The sequence below is a fragment of the Pseudophryne corroboree genome, chromosome 3 (genome assembly GCF_028390025.1).
Source record: "Pseudophryne corroboree isolate aPseCor3 chromosome 3, aPseCor3.hap2, whole genome shotgun sequence".
In the NCBI taxonomy this organism is placed as follows: domain Eukaryota; kingdom Metazoa; phylum Chordata; class Amphibia; order Anura; family Myobatrachidae; genus Pseudophryne; species Pseudophryne corroboree.
The window spans coordinates 493,436,982-493,457,657 of NC_086446.1; the positions used below are offsets into that span (position 1 = coordinate 493,436,982).

Genomic DNA, 20,676 nt, shown 5'->3' on the forward strand with positions numbered 1-20,676 from the left:
CGTGTATATATATATATATATATATATGTGTGTGTGTGTATATATATGTATGTGTGTGTGTATGTATGTATGTATATATATGTATGTATTTATATATATATATATATATATATATATATATATATATATATATATATATATATATATATATGTATAGGTGTACCCTAGGGGACTAGGTGCGTCTGGGTCCATATGTAGTGCATCACAGTATTTACCTGTTATGTGTATTCTACTGTGTACTCAGTCACATAATACTGGATTTATTTGCAGGTGTTGGGGACTCAGTCACATACTAACAGATTTATTCGCAGGTATTGTACTCTGTCTGGCTTCATCGTACTAAACCGCTCTGTTGCATGTGTGTATAATGTTTAACATGTAGGGCAGTAAATCTGGGGTCGCTCCTTCATCCTGCAGATCATGCGCAACGGATTTACCTGAGGGGGAAGTTTTGTGTGATGGTCTCTGTGCGATGTCTCATACATCTCCCAGTCAATCAATCGGGAGCCAACTTGAGCTGCGTTCTCAAACCTACTGGGTTCTCTGGTTGAACGCTTTATGCCCCCTATGGGACCACCTGTAACATTAGTCACTGATGTCCCCATGGTTACTCCGCTTTGGGCGGGAAAATTTTGCCTCACGGATTGTAGCATATGACTCATTCCTTGGTCAGGCAAAACCCTATTCCAGGTCACTCTGGGTAATTAAACTGTTACCACAATCTGATCATTAAGTGTACACAACGGGCTTTAGCTCGATATCCTTTACCCTGCAGAGTTATATAACTAGTAGGTAATTTACTGCTAGTGAACTCATGTGTCGCCCATCGGGTGACGTCCACTCTGCCTCTCATCACTGTAGGAACCTACAGGTAAGCTTGTGGAGGGATGCCTGAAGTCTCTTACTCCCTTACGGGTGTTGTACATAGACCACAATTGCATCCTCTTAGGGCAGCAAAATAGATTAATGACTGGATCAGGCATTCCCTGTCTAACAATACCACCGCCACCTTTTTTTTCACCAGGAGGCGTCCACTGAGGCGGGTGTGTTGGCTGCCAAGGCGTCAAATTTTTCTGTGGTTGAGGTCGTGGATGGTGTACCTGGACTCCAAGTCCTAGAAGGTACTGTATTCCCCTTTTACTGGGGACATTTTATTTGGGGAAGACCTAATTAAAAATTGGGTCTGAATCGGTGGCTACTATGACTCTTTCTCCCAAATGCTACTTCTGCACAGAATGCAAAAGGTACCACTTTTTCCTGCTTTCGGCCTTAAGGGAAAGCAAAGGTCAGGCATACCAGAGATTGTCTCGTACTCCCAACAACCACTAAGCCCAAGTGACGGGACAGGCCTCCCCCTGGGGGATCCCAGGGTGGGGGGCCGACTTCTACAATTCATCCAGGTCTGGTTAATGACCACTTCAGACGCATGGGTGCGAGAAGTTGTCTCTCACGGGTATGTAGTCTCTTCCCAGAGACATCCCCCTCGTCAGTTCTGCACATCTGTTATCCCTTTTGGATCCGTTTAAAGGTGCAAGCTCTACTGATGGTTGTGCGTTCCCTCCTGAATACAGAAGTGGTAGTGCCGTTACCTCTGTCCAAGAGAGGCAGAGGATACTACTCGACCCTGTTTGTAGTCCCGAAACTTGATGGGTCTTTCCGGCTTATTCTCAACCTCAATTCACTGAACAAGTTTGTTAGAGTGTCCAAGTTACATATGGAAACACTGTGCTCAATTATACTGGCCACTGACTATATATAGTATCCCTGGTTATACAAGATGCTTACCTGCATATGCCTATTGCCATATCGCATCAGCAATGTCTGCGGTTTGCTATTGGCAACCTTCACTATCAATTCCAGGCTATGTCGTTTGGACTGGCCACGGCCCCTCGGATCTTCACCAAGGTTATGGCCATGATGACTGCTCATCTCCGTCGCCAGGGAGTCAGGTTCCTGCTGTATCTGGACGATTTGCTGATTCTTGCAAACTCCCACGATGTCCTCCTCAGTCATCTACAACTGACTGTAAACTTCCTACAAGCCCACGGATGGCTCGTCAACTGGAAGAAGTCCTCGCTGGTCCCTGCTCGGAGCATGGTGCACCTGGGGGCACTATCGGACATACACAATCAATGGCTGTTTCTGTCTCCAGAGAAGTCCTGAAACTTCAGGACAGGATCAGATACTTCCTGTCTCGCCCAAGAGTGTCGGTACACTCAGCGATGCAAGTACGAGGCCTCATGGTGTTGGCTTTTGACATGGTAGAGTACGCTCAATTCCATTCCCGCCCACTACAGAGGTTAATCCTTTCCAAGTGGGATGGCCTGCCTCATCGGATCAGGTTTCACATGATCTCCTTGACTCCGGAGGTCGCCTGTCGCTGACCTGGTGGCTACAGGACCAGCAGTTGAGCAGGGGCCGTCCCTTCTGGATCCCCAACTGGGTCCTACTGACTACGGACGTCAATCTGAAGGGTTGGGGGCACGGTGTTTGCGCAATACTTTTTTTTTTGTTTTTTTTTTTTCTCTCCAGGGTCGGTGGACCATGGAGGAATCACTTCTCCGATAAACATTCTGGAATTGCGGGCAGTGTTCAATACTTTGTATCTTGCCCTGGCTCTGATACAGAACAGGCCTGTTCAAGTATGGTCAGACAACGCCATCATGGTGCCGTACATAAACCATCAAGGCGGCACTCAAAGCCGCATGGCAATGATAGAAGTGTCAAAAATCCTTTGTTGGTCGGAACGCCCTCTGCCAGCAATATCGGCAATGTTCATTCTGGGAGTCATCAACTGGGAAGGTGACTTCCTCAGTCTCCGGCATGCACGTCCTGGCGACTGGAATTTTCATCAGGAAGTCTTTCAACTCCTAGTAAACAAGTGGGGCCTACCAGATGTAGAACTGATAGCGTCTCGACACTATCACAAAGTTCTGGTCTTCGGATCAAGAACCAGGGATCCTCAAGCAGAGTTCGTGGACGCTACGACAATTCCATGGAACTTTCGGCTGCCCTACGTGTTCCCTCCAGTGTCACTCCTGCCCAGGGTACTACGGAAGTTCAAACAAGGAGGAATACTACTTCTAGTCGCTCTAGCATCGCCCAGACGGCATTGGTTCTCAGACCTGCAGGGTCTATCGATAGAGCATGCTCTTCTACTTCCTCAACGCCCAGGTCTCCTCGTTCAGGGCTCTTGTGTCTATCCAGACCTGGCCAGACTGGCTTTGACGGCGTTGCTCTTGAAGCTTTACTTCTGAGGGCCAAAGGATTCTCTGAGGCGGTCATCCAAACTATACTGAAGGCCCGCAAACCGCATCTGCGCGGATTTATTATAGGGTCTAGAGTTCTTACTTCACCTGGTGTGCTGCTAAGAATTACGATGCTTACAAATTCAGTACTTACAGACTTTTGGCTTGTTTGCAACAAGGCCTGGACTTATGAACCTTGAGGGAGGCCAAACGAAGGCCTATCTGTCTTGTCGGTTTGGTTTCAGAGAAAAATTGCGTCTGTTCCTGACATTCATACTTTCACTCGAGGTGTTTTGCGGATTCAGCCTCCCTATGTACCTTCTGTGGCTTCATGGGATCGGTCTGTTCTGAATGTCCTGCAAGAGTCTCCGTTTTGTCCTGTCGTCCACTCTTTCTGATATTTCACCATGACCGGACAGTTCTTTGAACTAACCCTGGTTATTTGCCTAAGGTGGTGTTAACTTTTTCACCTTAAACAAGAGCTTGTGGTACCAGCTTTCATCTCTTCTGGATTGTCCTCCAAAGAGCGATCTTTAGATGTGGTACAGGCTCTCCGTATATATGTGAAAAGGACTGCCTCTTTCAGGAGGTCAGATTCCCTTTTTGTTTTTTTTGTTTTTTTTTTTTTTTTTTTTCACAACCGTACCTGGCCTGCGACTAAACAAACCATGGCCAGATGGATTAGAATGGTGATTGCACAAGCTTTATGCACAGACTGGACATCCAGCTCCTGCTGCTATTAAAGCCCTTTCTCTGACGTCCTAAGTGGATGCTGGGACTCCGTAAGGACCATGGGGAATAGCGGCTCCGCAGGAGACTGGGCACAACTAAAAGAAAGCTTTTGTCTAACTAGTATGCGCTGGCTCCTCCCACTATGACCCTCCTCCAGACTTCAGTTAGAATCTTGTGCCCAGCTGAGCTGGATGCACACTAGGGGCTCTCCTGAGCTCCTAGAAAGAAAGTATATTTTAGGTTTTTTATTTTACAGTGAGATCTGCTGGCAACAGACTCACTGCAGCGAGGGACTAAGGGGAGAAGAAGCGAACCTACCTGCTTGCAGCTAGCTTGGGCTTCTTAAGCTACTGGACACCATTAGCTCCAGAGGGATCGAACACAGGACCCGACCTCAATCGTTCGGTCCCGGAGCCGCGCCGCCGTCCCCCTTACAGAGCCAGAAGCAAGAAGTGGTCCGGAAAATCGGCGGCAGAAGACCTCGGTCTTCAACAAGGTAGCGCACAGCACTGCAGCTGTGCGCCATTGCTCCTCATGCACACCTCACCCTCCGGTCACTGATGGGTGCAGGGCGCTGGGGGGGGGGGGGCGCCCTGAGCAGCAATATAAACACCTTGGCTGGCAAATCATCACAATATATAGTCCCAGAGGCTATATATGTGATAAATTACCCCTGCCAGAATTCCTGAAAAAAGCAGGAGAAGTCCGCTGAAAAAGGGGCGGGGCTAACTCCCTCAGCACACTGGCGCCATTTTTCCCTCACCGCTCCGCTGGAAGGATCGCTCCCAGGCTCTCCCCTGCAGTATCAAGCTACAAAGGGTAAAAAAGAGAGGGGGGGCACTAAATTTTAGGCGCAGTATAACTTATATAGCAGCTATAAGGGGAAATAATTAAGTTAATCCCTGTATTATTATAGCGCTCTGGTGTGTGCTGGCATACTCTGTCTCCCCAAAGGGCTTTGTGGGGTCCTGTCCTCTGTCAGAGCATTCCCTGTGTGTGTGCGGTATGTCGGTACGGCTGTGTCGACATGTTTGATGAGGAGGCTTATGTGGAGGCGGAGCAGATGCCTATAAATGTGATGTCGCCCCCTGCGGGGCCGACACCTGAGTGGATGGTTATGTGGAAGGAATTACGTGACCATGTCGACTCCTTACATAAAAGGTTTGACGACATACCAAATATGGGACAGCCGGCTTCTCAGCCTGTGCCTGCCCAGGCGTCTCAAAAGCCATCAGGGGCTCTAAAACGCCTGCTACCTCAGATGGCATACACAGATGTCGCCACGGATACTGACTCCAGTGTCGACGACGATGAGACTAATGTAACTTCCAATAGGGCCACACGTTACATGATTGAGGCTATGAAAAATGTGTTGCACATTTCTGATGTTACCCCAGGTACCACAAAAAAGGGTATTATGTTTGGAGAGAAAAAACTACCAGTAGTTTTTCCTCCATCTGAGGAATTAAATGAAGTGTGTGAAGAAGTGTGGGCTTCCCCCGATAAGAAACTGGTAATTTCTAAAAGGTTACTAATGACGTACCCTTTCCCGCCAGAGGATATGTCACGTTGGGAAACATCCCCTAGGGTGGATAAAGCGCTCACACGCTTGTCAAAGAAGGTGGCACTACCGTCTCCGGATACGGCCGCCCTAAAGGAGCCTGCTGATAGAAAGCAGGAAGCTATCCTGAAGTCTGTATATACACACACAGGTATTATACTGAGACCAGCTATTGCTTCAGCATGGATGTGCAGTGCTGCAGCTGCGTGGTCAGATTCCCTGTCGGAAAATATTGATACCCTAGACAGGGACACTATATTGCTAACCGTAGAGCATATTAAAGACGCAGTCTTATACATGAGAGATGCACAGAGGGATATTTGCCGGCTGGCATCTAAAATAAGTGCAATGTCCATTTCTGCCAGGAGAGGGTTATGGACTCGGCAGTGGACAGGTGATGCAGATTCTAAAAGGCACATGGAAATTTTGCCTTATAAGGGTGAGGAATTGTTCGGGGATGGTCTCTCGGACCTCGTTTCCACAGCAACAGCTGGGAAGTCAGCATTTTTACCCCATGTTCCCTCACAGCCAAAGATAGCACCGTATTATCAGGTAAAGTCCTTTCGGCCCCATAAGGGCAAGCGGGTTAAAGGCGCGTCCTTTCTGCCCAGAGGCAGAGGTAGAGGGAAAAAGTTGCAGCATACAGCCAGTTCCCAGGAGCAAAAGTCCTCCCCCGCTTCCTCCAAGTCCACCGCAGGACGCTGGGGCTCCACAGGCGGAGCCAGGTACGGTGGGGGCCCGTCTCAAAAACTTCAGCAATCAGTGGGCTCGCTCACGGGTGGATCCCTGGATCCTTCAAGTAGTATCTCAGGGGCACAAGCTGGAATTCGAGGCGTGTGTCCGTCCCCCCACCCCCCCCCCCCACCCCCCGCCGGTTCCTCAAATCTGCCTTGCCAACAACTCCCTCAGGCAGGGAGGCAGTGCTAGAGGCAATTCACAAGCTGTATTCCCAGCAGGTGATAGTCAAGGTACCCCTACTTCAACAAGGACGGGGTTACTGTTCCACAATGTTTGTGGTATCGAAACCGGACGGTTCGGTGAGACCCATTTTAAATTTGAAATCCTTGAACACATATATAAAAAAAATTCAAGTTCAAGATGGAATCGCTCAGGGCGGTTATTGCAAGCCTGGACGAGGGGGATTACATGGTATCACTGGACATCAAGGATGCTTACCTGCATGTCCCTACTTACCATCCTCACCAGGAGTACCTAAGATTTGTGGTACAAGATTGTCATTACCAATTCCAGACGTTGCCGTTTGGTCTATCCACGGCTCCGAGGGTATTTACCAAGGTAATGGCCGAAATGATGATACTCCTTTGGAAAAAGGAGTTTTAATTATCCCGTACTTGGACGATCTCCTAACAAAGGCGAGGTCCAGGGAGCAGTTGTTGGTCGGGGTAGCACTATCTCGGGAGGTGCTACAACAGCACGTCTGGATTCGAAATATTCCAAAGTCACAGCTGGTCCCTACGACACGTCTACTGTTCCTGGGGATGGTTCTGGACACAGAACAGAAAAAAGTGTTTCTCCCGGAGGAGAAGGCCAAGGAGCTGTCATCTCTAGTCAGAGGCCTCCTAAAACCAAAACGGGTGTCGGTGCATCACTGCACGCGAGTCCTGGGAAAAATGGTAGCTTCCTACGAAGCAATTCCATTCGGCAGGTTCCATGCAAGAACCTTTCAGTGAGACCTGTTGGACAAGTGATCCGGATCGCATCTTCAGATGCATCGGCTGATAACCCTGTCTCCAAGGACCAGGGTGTCTCTGCTGTGGTGGCTGCAAAGTGCTCATCTTCAAGAGGGCCGCAGATTCGGCATACAGGACTGGGTCCTGGTGACCACGGATGCCAGCCTTCGAGGCTGGGGGGCAGTCACACAGGGAAGAAACTTCCAAGGGCTATGGTCAAGTCAGGAGACTTCCCTACACATAAATATTCTGGAACTGAGGGCCATTTTCAATGCCCTAAGTCAGGCAAAACCCCTGCTTCAAAACCAGCCGGTACTGATCCAGTCAGACAACATCACGGCAGTCGCCCATGTAAACCGACAGGGCTTCACAAGAAGCAGGACGGCGATGGCAGAAGCCACAAGGATTCTCCGATGGGCGGAAAATCACGTGTTAGCACTGTCAGCAGTGTTCATTCCGGGAGTGGACAACTGGGAAGCAGACTTCCTCAGCAGGCACGACCTCCACCCGGGAGAGTGGGGACTTCATCCAGAAGTCTTCCAACTGATTGTAAACCGTTGGGAAAGGCCACAGGTGGACATGATGGCGTCCCGCCTAAACAAAAAGCTAGAAAGATATTGCGCCAGGTCAAGAGACCCTCAGGCGATAGCTGTGGACGCTCTAGTGACACCGTGGGTGTACCGGTCGGTTTACGTGTTCCCTCCTCTTCCTCTCATACCAAAGGTACTGAGGATAATAAGGAGAAGAGGAGTAAGAACTATACTCATTGTTCCGGATTGGCCAAGAAGAGCTTGGTACCCGGAACTTCAAGAAATGATCTCAGAGGACCCATGGCCTCTGCCGCTCAGACAGGACCTGCTGCAGCAGGGGCCCTGTCTGTTCCAAGACTTACCGCGGCTGCGTTTGACGGCGTGGCGGTTGAACGCCGGATCCTGAAGGAAAAGGGCATTCCGGAGGAAGTCATTCCTACGCTGATTAAAGCTAGGAAAGAAGTGACCGCGAACCATTATCACCGCATTTGGCGAAAATATGTTGCGTGGTGTGAGGCCAGGAAGGCCCCAACGGAAGAATTTCAGCTGGGCCGTTTCCTGCACTTCCTACAGTCAGGGGTGACTATGGGCCTAAAATTGGGTTCCATTAAGGTCCAGATTTCGGCTCTATCGATTTTCTTTCAAAGAGAACTGGCTTCACTGCCTGAAGTTCAGACTTTTGTTAAGGGAGTGCTGCATATTCAGCCCCCTTTTGTGCCTCCAGTGGCCCCTTGGGAACTCAACGTGGTGTTGGATTTCCTAAAGTCACATTGGTTTGAGCCACTTAAAACCGTGGAATTTAAATATCTCACGTGGAAAGTGGTCATGTTGTTGGCCTTGGCTTCGGCCAGGCGTGTATCAGAATTGGCGGCTTTGTCATGTAAAAGCCCCATCTGATTTTTCATATGGATAGGGCAGAATTGAGGACTCGTCCCCAGTTTCTCCCTAAGGTGGTATCAGCTTTTCATTTGAACCAACCTATTGTGGTGCCTGCGGCTACTAAAGACTTGGAGGCTTCCAAGTTGTTGGACGTAGTCAGGGCCCTGAAAATTTATGTTTCCAGGACAGCTGGCGTCAGAAAAACTGACTCGCTATTTATCCTGCATGCGCCCAACAAGTTGGGTGCACCTGCTTCAAAGCAGACTATTGCTCGCTGGATCTGTAGTACGATTCAGCTTGCACATTCTGCGGCTGGACTGCCGCATCCTAAATCAGTGAAAGCCCATTCCACGAGGAAGGTGGGCTCTTCTTGGGCGGCTGCCCGAGGGGTCTCGGCTTTACAACTTTGCCGAGCAGCTACTTGGTCGGGGTCAAACACATTTGCTAAATTCTACAAGTTTGACACCCTGGCTGAGGAGGACCTAGAGTTTGCCCATTCGGTGCTGCAGAGTCATCCGCACTCTCCCGCCCGTTTGGGAGCTTTGGTATAATCCCCATGGTCCTTACGGAGTCCTAGCATCCACTTAGGACGTCAGAGAAAATAAGAATTTACCCACCGGTAATTCTATTTCTCGTAGTCCGTAGTGGATGCTGGGCGCCCATCCCAAGTGCGGATTGTCTGCAATACTTGTATATAGTTATTGTTTAACTAAAGGGTTATTGTTGAGCCATCTGTTGAGAGGCTCAGTTGTTGTCATACTGTTAACTGGGTATTGTATCACGAGTTATACGGTGTGATTGGTGTGGCTGGTATGAGTCTTACCCGGGATTCAAAATCCTTCCTTATTGTGTCAGCTCTTCCGGGCACAGTATCCTAACTGAAGTCTGGAGGAGGGTCATAGTGGGAGGAGCCAGTGCACACCAGTTAGACAAAAGCTTTCTTTTAGTTGTGCCCAGTCTCCTGCGGAGCCGCTATTCCCCATGGTCCTTACGGAGTCCCAGCATCCACTACGGACTACGAGAAATAGAATTACCGGTGAGTAAATTCTTATTTTCTACTCGGTCTGTTGGACCCTCTTGGGCAGCCCGCCGTGGCGCGTCCACAGAATATATGTGCAAGGCTGCTACGTGGTCCTCGGTGAACACGTTCATTGGGTTCTGTGCTTTTGATACTCCCACCTCCCAGATTGCTTCCTTTGGACTCCGGGTTTTCATACCCTCTATGGCGCATCCCTCCCTTGAGGAACTGCTTTAGGACATCCCCGATGTATTCCCTGTAGAACACAGTGTACCCCGCTGCAGAATGGTAGACTTACCATGGTTAAATCTTTCTGCGAGATACACTGGGTTCCACAGGGCGCCCACCCTGACGCACTTAGCTTCTTTGGGTTGTATGGCATTAGCCTCTAGTCCCTTCTCCTGTCGTGAGAACGTGGTTCTATATGACTAAAATCTGCCTTCTCTTTTATCTGCTTCTGAATTGGACTGGTTAACAAAACTGAGCTCACAGTGCCTGAAGGCGGGGGGTAATAGTCTAAAGCTTTAGCCTATTGGTGCTTCTGGATCAAGATCCATCTCTACACCTCGATGTATTCCCTGTGGAACCCAGTGTACCTCGCAGAAAGACTTAACCATGGTAAGTCTACCATAAATCTCCTTTTTCTCGGCAAGTGTGTAAGCACCTTTAAGTACCAAATATTCTCTTATGTATATCAGGAACCTTCTATCTGATCTATTTGGTAATTTTCTGTTTCCATTCAGGGCCTCATCCGCATACTACTGGAAAGAGAGAAGGCACTGGTAAGGGAACAACTGTAACTTCTGCATGATCTAGTTACTATCTTGCATTTGTTAAGTGCCACAAGGTGTTTTAATGTTTTGTTTTATATCAGATCTCGCTGGGGAAACCATTCAGTCCTATACTGGTAATTGGGCCAACAATTTTGATGTCCTGGTTAAATCAATACAATGACAACTGCCAAGAGTTTCTTCACAATATCAAGTAAGCTGCACTCCCTTTCCATACAATGCACGTTGTCTGTTTAGACCTTTCATAGTCTGTCTTTACATTAGCATCTTAGCGATAGCTATGTATTTTGAAATTAGTGAACAAGAGGTGAACATACAATCTCCACACAGTGCCTTGGTCAGGAATTGAACTCATGACCTCAGCACTGTAAGGCAGTAATGCTAACCACTGCCTTAACCATATTTCTCTAACGTCCTAAGTGGATGCTGGGGACTCCGTAAGGACCATGGGGAATAGCGGCTCCGCAGCAGACTGGGCACATCTAAAGAAAGCTTTAGGACTATCTGGTGTGCACTGGCTCCTCCCCCTATGACCCTCCCCCAAGCCTCAGTTAGATCTCTGTGCCCGAACGAGAAGGGTGCACACTAGGGGCTCTCCTGAGCTTCTTAGTGAAAGTTTTAGATTAGGTTTTTTATTTTCAGTGAGACCTGCTGGCAACAGGCTCACTGCATCGAGGGACTAAGGGGAGAAGAAGCGAACTCACCTGCGTGCAGAGTGGATTGGGCTTCTTAGGCTACTGGACATTAGCTCCAGAGGGACGATCACAGGCCCAGCTTGGATGGGTCCCAGAGCCGCGCCGCCGGCCCCCTTACAGAGCCAGGTCCGGAAAATCGGCGGCAGAAGACGTCCTGTCTTCAACAAGGTAGCGCACAGCACTGCAGCTGTGCGCCATTGCTCTCAGCACACTTCACACTTCGGTCACTGAGGGTGCAGGGCGCTGGGGGGGGGCGCCCTGAGACGCAATAAAAACACCTTGGATGGCAAAAAAAATGCATCACATATAGCTCCTGGGCTATATGGATGCATTTAACCCCTGCCAGAATCCATAAAAAAGCAGGAGAAAAGTCCGCGAAAAAGGGGCGGAGCCTATCTCCTCAGCACACTGGCGCCATTTTCCCTCACAGCTCCGTTGGAGGGAAGCTCCCTGTCTCTCCCCTGCAGTCACTACACTACAGAAAGGGTTAAAAAAAAGAGGGGGGCACTAATTAGGCGCAGTATTAACTATACAGCCGCTATAAGGGGAAAAACACTTATATAAGGTTATCCCTGTATATATATATATATATATATATATATATATAGCGCTCTGGTGTGTGCTGGCAAACTCTCCCTCTGTCTCCCCAAAGGGCTAGTGGGGTCCTGTCCTCTATCAGAGCATTCCCTGTGTGTGTGCTGTATGTCGGTACTTTTGTGTCGACATGTATGAGGAGAAAAATGATGTGGAGACGGAGCAGATTGCCTTTAATAGTGATGTCACCCCCTAGGGGGTCGACACCTGAGTGGATGAACTGTTGGAAGGAATTACGTGACAGTGTCAGCTCTGTATAAAAGACAGTGGTTGACATGAGACAGCCGGCTACTCGGCTTGTGCCTGTCCAGACGTCTCATAGGCCGTCAGGGGCTCTAAAGCGCCCGTTACCTCAGATGGCAGATATAGACGCCGACACGGATACTGACTCCAGTGTCGACGGTGAAGAGACGAATGTGACTTCCAGTAGGGCCACACGTTACATGATTGAGGCAATGAAAAATGTTTTACACATTTCTGATAATACGAGTACCACCAAAAAAGGGGTATTATGTTCGGTGAGGAAAAACTACCTGTAGTTTTCCTGAATCTGAGAAATTAAATGAGGTGTGTGATGATGCGTGGGTTTCCCCCGATAACAACGGATAATTTCTAAAATGTTATTGGCATTATATCCTTTCCCGCCAGAGGTTAGGGTGCGTTGGGAAACACCCCCTAGGGGGGATAAAGCGCTCACACGCTTGTAAGGGCTCTACCTTCGCCTGAGATGGGCGCCCTTAAGGATCCTGCTGATAGAAAGCAGGAGGGTATCCTAAAAGGTATTTACACACATACTGGTGTTATACTGCGACCAGCAATCGCCTCAGCCTGGATGTGCAGTGCTGGGTTGGCGTGGTCGGATTCCCTGACTAAAAATATTGATACCCTAGATAGGGACAGTATATTTTTGCCTATAGAGCATTTAAAAGATGCATTTTTATATATGCGTGATGCACAGCGGAATATTTGCACTCTGGCATCAAGTCTAAGCGCGTTGTCCATTTCTACCAGTAGAGGGTTATGGACACGTCAGTGGTCAGGTGATGCGTATTCTAAACGGCATTTGGAAGTATTGCTTTATTAAGGGAGGAGTTATTTGGGGTCGGTCTTTCAGACCTGGTGGCCACGGCAACAGCTGGGAATTCCACGTTTGTACCCCAGGTCGCCTCTCAACATGAGAAGACGCCGTATTATCAGGCGCAGTCTTTTCGTGGACAAGCGGGCAAAAGGTTCCTCATTTCTGCCCCGTGACAGAGGGAGAGGAAAAAGGCTGCAGAAATCAGCCAGTTCCCAGGAACAGAAACCCTCTCCCGCCTCTGCCAAGCCCTCAGTATACGCTGGGGCTTTACAAGCAGAATCAGGCACGGTGGGGGGCCCGTCTAAATGAATTTCAGCGCGCAGTGGGCTCACTCGCAAGTAGACCCCTGGATCCTTCAGGTGATATCTCAGGGGTACAAATTAGAATTCGAGACGTCTCCCCCTCGCCGTTTCCTAAAGTCGGCTTTACCGATGTCTCCTTCTGACAGGTAGACAGTTTTGGAAGCCATTCACAAGCTGTATTCCCAGCAGGTGATAATCAAGATACCCCTCCTGCAACAGGGAACGGGGTATTATTCCACACTGTTGTGGTACCGAAGCCGGACGGCTCGGTGAGACCGATTCTAAATCTAAAATCTTTGAACACTTACGTACAGAGGTTCAAATTCAAGATTGAGTCACTCAGAGCAGTGATTGCGAACCTGGAAGAAGGGGACTACATGATGTCTCGGGACATCAAGGATGCTTACCTTCATGTCAAAATTTACCCTTCTCACCAAGGGTACCTCAGGTTTAGGGTACAGAACTGTCACTATCAGTTCAGACGCTGCCGTATGGATGGTACACGGCACCCCGGGTCTTTACCAAGGTAATGGCCGAAATGATGATATTCCTTCGAAGGAAGTGAATTTTAGTTATCCCTTCCTTGGACAATTCCCTGATGAGGGTAAGATCCAGGGAACAGTTGGAGGTCGGTGTAGCACTATCTCAGGTAGTGTTGCGGCAGCACGATTGGATTCTCAATATTCCAAAATCGCACCTGGTTCCGACGACGTGTCTTCTGTTCCTAGGGATGATCCTGGACACAGTCCAGAAAAAGGTGTTTCTCCCGGAGGAGAAAGCCAGGGAGTTATCCGAGCTAGTCAGGAACCTCCTAAAACCGAGCCAAGTCTCAGTGCATCAATGCACAAGGGTTCTGGGTAAAATGGTGGTTTCCTACGAAGCAATCCCATTCGGCAGATTCCACGCAAGAACTTTCCAGTGGGACCTGCGGGACAAATGGTCCGGATCGCATCTTCAGATGCATCAGCGGATAACCCTGTCACCAAGGACAAGGGTGTCCCTCCTGTGGTGGCTGCAGAGTGCTCATCTTCTAGAGGGCCGCAGATTAGGCATTCAGGACTGGGTCCTGGTGACCACTGATGCCAGCCTGCGAGGCTGGGGAGCAGTCACACAGGGAAGGAATATCCAGGGCTTATGGTCAAGCCTGGAGACATCACTTCACATAAATATCCTGAAGCTAAGGGACATTTACAATGCTCTAAGCTTAGCAAGACCTCTGCTTCAAGGTCAGCCGGTGTTGATCCTGTCGGACAACATCACGGCAGTCACCCACGTAAACAGACAGGGTGGCACAAGAAGCAGGAGGGCAATGGCAGAAGCTGCAAGGATTCTTCGCTGGGCGGAAAATCATGTGATAGCACTGTCAGCAGTATTCATTCCGGGAGTGGACAACTGGGAAGCAGACTTCCTCAGCACGACCTCCACCCGGGAGAGTGGGGACTTCACCCAGAAGTCTTCCACATGATTAAAAACTCGACAGGTATTGCGCCAGGTCCAGGGACCCTCAGGCAATAAGCTGTAGACGCTCTGGTAACACCGTGGGTGTACCAGTCAGGGTATGTGTTCCCTCCTCTGCCTCTCATACCCAAGGTACTGAGATTGATAAGATGGAGAGGAGTAAGCACTATATTTGTGGTTCCGGATTGGCCAAGAAGGACTTGGTAACCGGAACTTCAAGAGATGCTCACGGAGGATCCGTGGCCTCTACCTCTAAGAAGGGACCTGCTCCAGCAAGGACCCTGTCTGTTCCAAGACTTACCGCGGCTGCGTTTGACGGCATGGCGGTTGAACGCCGGATCCTGAAGGAAAAAAGGCATTCCGGATGAAGTCATCCCTATCCTGATCAAAGCCAGGAAGGATGTAACCGCAAAAACATTATCACCGCAATTGGCGAAAATATGTTGCGTGGTGCGAGGCCAGTAAGGCCCGACGGAGGAAATTCAACTGGGTCGATTCCTACATTTCCTGCAAACAGGAGTGTCTATGGGCCTGAAATTGGGGTCCATTAAGGTTCAAATTTCGGCCCTGTCAATTTTCTTCCAAAAAGAACTAGCTTCAGTCCCTGAAGTTCAGACGTTTGTAAAAGGGGTACTGCATATACAGCCTCCTTTTGTGCCTCCAGTGGCACTTTGGGATCTCAATGTAGTTTTGGGTTCCAAAAGACACATTGGTTTGAACCACTTAAATCTGTGGAGTTAAAATATCTCACATGGAAAGTGGTCATGCTGTTGGCCCTGGCCTGGGCCAGGCGCGTGTCAGAATTGGCGGCTTTATCCTGAAAAAGCCCTTATCTGATTTTCCATTCGGACAGGGCGGAATTGAGGACTCGTCCTCAGTTTCTCCCCAAGGTGGTTTCAGCGTCTCACCTGAACCAACCTATTGGTGGTGCCTGCGGCTACTAGGGACTTGGAGGCCTCCAAGTTGCTAGACGTTGTCAGTGCCCTGAAAATGTTTCCAGGACGGCTGAAGTCAGGAAATCTGACTCGCTGTTTATCCTGTGTGCACCCAACAAGCTGGGTGCTCCTGCTTCTAAGCAGACTATTGCTCGTTGGATTGGTAGTACAATTCAGCTTGCACATTCTGTGGCAGGCCTGCCACAGCCAAAAATCTGTAAATGCCCACTCCACAAGGAAGGTGGGCTCATCTTGGGCGGCTGCCCGAGGGGGTCTCGGCTTTACAACTTTGCCGAGCAGCTACTTGGTCAGGAGCAAATACGTTTGTAAAATTCTACAAAATTGATATCCTGGCTGAGGAGGACCTGGAGTTCTCTCATTTGGTACTGCAGAGTCATCCGCACTCTCCCGCCCGTTTGGGAGCTTTGGTATAATCCCCATGGTCCTTACGGAGTCCCCAGCATCCACTTAGGACGTTAGAGAAAATAAGAATTTACTTACCGATAATTCTATTTTTCATAGTCCGTAGTGGATGCTGAGCGCCCATCCCAAGTGCGGATTGTCTGCAATACTTGTACATAGTTATTGTTACAAAAATCGGGTTATTATTGTTGTGAGCCATCTTTCAGAGGCTCCTCTGTTATCATGCTGTTAACTGGGTTCAGATCACAGGTTATACGGTGTGATTGGTGTGGCTGGTATGAGTCTTACCCGGGATTCAAAATCCTTCCTTATTGTGTACGCTCGTCCGGGCACAGTATCCTAACTGATGCTTGGAGGAGGGTCATAGGGGGAGGAGCCAGTGCACACCAGATAGTCCTAAAGCTTTCTTTAGATGTGCCCAGTCTCCTGCGGAGCCGCTATTCCCCATGGTCCTTACGGAGTCCCCAGCATCCACTACGGACTATGAGAAATAGAATTATCGGTAAGTAAATTCTTATTTTCTCATGGTTAGTAGCAGATAATTTAAATGATTGATCATTGGTCAGGATAAGGTACAGGCAAGGGTGTAGCTATTTTTATTTTTAAATTTGTATGCATATTTCATAGTGGCCAGAGCAGCTAAGGCTAAATCTTGGCCCTTCCCTCTACATCCCATCAGGCTACGGGACTTCAGTTTCACTTTATTGCTTCAAAGGAGTGGTTGCTTTGTCAGCTGCAGAACCAGCTGCCAAGTTCTCTGAGCAGGAGTGAGGCAGGCAGAATTATTCATCAGTTCTTCACCCACCGTGCCTGCCCCTGTATTATCTGAATCTTGGTGGAGGGATGACCTGGACTCTGCAGCTTTTGATATTTGGGCACTTGTGGTTAACAGCTGCTGATCACAGGAGAAACCATGCACCAGCAGTCACGACCAGAACTATAGCACAGCCCCATCTCTCTCATTATGTGCATGATGTACTAAGCTTAGAAAAAGGAGAGTTATGGTAGACTTACCATGGTTAACTCTTTCTGCGAGGTACACTGGGTTCCACAGGGAATACAGCGAGGTGTAGAGTGGGATCTTGGATCCAGAGGCACCATCAGGCAAAACTTTGACTGTCCCAGGATGCATTGGGGCCTCCTCAATAACCCCGCCTCCAGGCACTGAGAGCTCAGTTTCGATAACCAGTACAATGCAGGAGCAGGTAAAAGAGAAGGCAGATGTTACTCACATAGAACCACAATCTCGTGACAGGAGAGGGTACCAGCGGCTAATGCCATACAACCTAAAGAAGCTAGTTGTGTCAGGGTGGGCGCCCTGTGGAACCCAGTGTACCTTGCAGAAAGATTTAAACCATGGTAAGTCTACCATAAATCTCCTTTTCTGCAGCGGGGTACACTGTGTTCCACAGGGAATACATCGGGGATGTCCTAAAGCAGTTTCTCAAGGGAGGGGGATGCGCCTTAGCGGGTAAGAGAACCCGGAGTCCAAAAGTATCAAAGGCATAGAACCTAATGAACGTGTTCAGAGGACCACGTAGCCACCTTGCACAATTGTTCTGGCGACGCGCCACGGCGGGCCGCCCAAGAAGGTCCAACAGACCGAGTAGAATGGGCTTTAACTGCAGCAGGAGCTGGGAGTCCAGCCTGCGCATAGGCTTGTGCAATCACCATTCTAATCCATCTGGCCAAGGTTTGCTTATTCGCAGGCCAGCCACGTTTGTGAAAACAAAACAAAAAGGGAATCTGACCTCCTGATAGAGGCAGTCCTCTGCATATAGGTACGGAGATCCCTAACCACATCCAAAGAATGTTCTTTGGTGGACAAATCCGAAGAGACAAAGGCCTGAACCACAATCTCTTGCTTAAGGTGAAAAGATGACACCACCTTAGGCAGATAACCTGGGCGATTTTGTAGAACTGCCCGGTCTTGGTGGAATATATGAGAGGGTGGATGACAGGACAAAGCGCCTAGGTCAGACACCCTTCTTGCAGAGGCAATGGCCAGCAAGAACAGGACCTTGGCTGTGAGCCATTTAAGGTCCACCGATTCAAGAGGTTCAAATGGTGACTCGAGCAGCGCATTCAGCACAACAGACAAATCCCATGGAGCCACGGGAGGGACATAGGGAGGCTGAATCCATATCACGCCCTGAAAGAATGTCTGAACATCAGGTGTAGAGGCAATTTTTCTCTGAAACCAAACTGACAAGGCAGATATGTGAACCTTGCAGAAAAGCCAGTATTTTGGAAGTTCTGAATCTATGGACATCGTAATTCTTCTCAGCACACCAGGTGAAGTTAGAATGCCAGACCCTGTAATAAATCCGGGCTTTCAACATCGTTTGAATAACCGCCTCTGAAATCCTCTGGCTCTCAGGAGTGATGGTTCAACAGCTACGCAGTCAAAGCCAGTCTGGCCAGGTCTGGGTAAAGACAAGGGCCTTGCACAAGGATGTCTGGTCGTTGAGGAAGTAGAAGGGAATGCCCCATCGATAGACCCTGCAGGTCTGAGAACCAATGCCGTCTGTGCCACGCTGGAGCGACTAGAAGCAGCCTTCCTCCTTCCTGTTTGAACTTCCGTAGAACCCTGGGCAGGAGTGACACTGGAGGGAAAATGTAAGGCAGGCGAAAGTTCCATGGAGTTGCCAGTGCGTCCACGAACGCTGCTTGAGGATCCCTTGTCTGTGATCCGAAGACCGGAACCTTGTGATTGTGTCAAGACGCCATTAGGTCTAATGTCCGGTAGACCCCACCTGTCCACTAGGAGTTGAAAGAATTCTGGATGAAGACTCCACTCCGGCGTGTACATCCTGGTGACTGAGGTAGTCCACTTCCCAGTTCAGGACACCCGGAAAGGAACACTGTCAATATACTTGGCAGATGGTGTTCTGCCCAACAAAGGATTTTTGACACTTCCTTCATTGCCATGCGGCTTCGAGTGCCGCCTTGATGGTTTATGTGTGCAACTGTGTGGCGTTGTGTGACCATACTTGATCCGGTCTGTTTCGTTTGTAAAAAGGTTTGTCAGTTCTGCACTAGCTGTGTGCTGTATAGCCACACCTTAATGTCAACAAATATGATTATGAATATAAGAATACCAATATACACAATGCTAATCATCAATTTTTAAGATAGCATTTTACTTATTGGTGGTGCTCCCAAATACTTTTGTAGATTAACTACACCAAAAAGGGGAAAGGAAAGACAAAAGAAATCCTTTTTTGGGAGCACTCTTAATTGAAAATTGTAATGATATTAGATCATGATATACAGTATGATGATGTGAAAATGAATAGTCTAAAACTTAACATTTATTCTGTTCCTTAAAATATTGACCAATTATGGTCCAAATATATCTATCTATAATACAATATAAAGATAGGAGGGTGAAAATAAGAGTGAGTAGTATAGGACTGCTCCACCAGTGTTAAATGAGCATTAAGGTGATCATCTTGATGATATCCACAGTGCCTGGTATTCCTAAGTGGTCCCCCTTCAAAGTACTAGCCAGGTCTATCCTATCAGCTTCCGAGATTGAAGATCGGGCTACTTTCAGGATAGTACGACCTTGAATAGTAGAAGATGATATATGAAGGAAGAAGAACCCACTTCTGCTGTCTGTACTAGGCCTGCTGACGCCACTGGAGAAAATTACCCCCAGGCTTTTCCAGATGAGTGTGTTGGAAAAGAGAACCCAAATCTGTCTTAGAGGTAAAGTAGAATTAAATGCAGAGATTTTCTCTCCCCCCTTGAGTGGGGGATGAAGAAAGAAGGAAGACAGGAGCACTTCTGCTTTCTGTTGTGACAGCAAAATGTACGCTAAAGAGGATGGAGCCCTTTCTAGCACTGCTGTCAACCAGATGAGAGAGTGATAGAAAAAGAGAAGAGAAAAGAGGGATAAAAAGGAAAACTGTAGTAGATGGGAGATGTTCTAATTGATACTGAATAGCATGGAGGACAGCCTTTGTTATACTGGTGTTTCAAAGAGAATCGCTGTTATTCACACACTAATAATTTCTGTTATATCATCCATATAATATTAATAATCCCATCGGCTAATCAGACAGAAGGTAACAATTTTTATAAAAAATTTTGTGGAAATATACAGGCTAGAATTCACCTACATTTCATTTAAGTAATAAATCAAGAGGAAATTTCCTCAAACATATGATCTGCAAGAGAATAATTCATTGGATCACCTATAATAGGTCAGTGTCAAATTTCAAGATCATTAGACTAATTGATGTTCATCAGATCATAAATTGGATCTGGTGAGGATTTTAACATTTACAAGGGTGCTAATCAGCAGAATAAAATAGACAGTCCTAAACCAAAGTCTTAAGCAAGACAAATGTATCATATGTAGCAGTATGAAGATACACAATCCTAAAACAAAGTCTTTTGCAGGACAAATGCAACATATGTAACACAAAAAAATTGATTAATGTTCATCAGATCATAAGTTAAATCTTGTAAGAAAGTTGACACTAACACAATGCTGATCTGAAAAATAAGCCGTCCTAAAATGCTTGTCTTTTACAAGACAAACGCAGCATATGCATCAATACGAGAATAAATAGTCCTAGAACAAATTCATTAGTAAGACAAATGCAATATATGCAACAATATGGTAAAGCACCTCAATAGTGGTGAGGGGGTGTATGGAAATAGACATGGGACTCCAATGGTGGTCCTAAATATATAATGTGGGAGAAGGGAGGGGAGAGCAGGAGCAAAT

At 48.0% G+C, this 20,676-nt stretch overlaps 1 protein-coding gene across 1 annotated transcript in view; it reads left to right on the plus strand.

Annotated features, from left to right (window-relative positions):
* The window catches only part of ELAC2 (elaC ribonuclease Z 2), a 268,918-nt gene that overhangs the window by 191,509 nt on the left and 56,733 nt on the right, over positions 1-20,676 (plus strand). The window contains exons 17-18 of the mRNA XM_063960954.1: positions 10,403-10,441; positions 10,534-10,643. Coding sequence (XP_063817024.1) covers positions 10,403-10,441; positions 10,534-10,643 — 149 coding nt within the window. The remainder of the gene's footprint in view (positions 1-10,402; positions 10,442-10,533; positions 10,644-20,676) is intronic.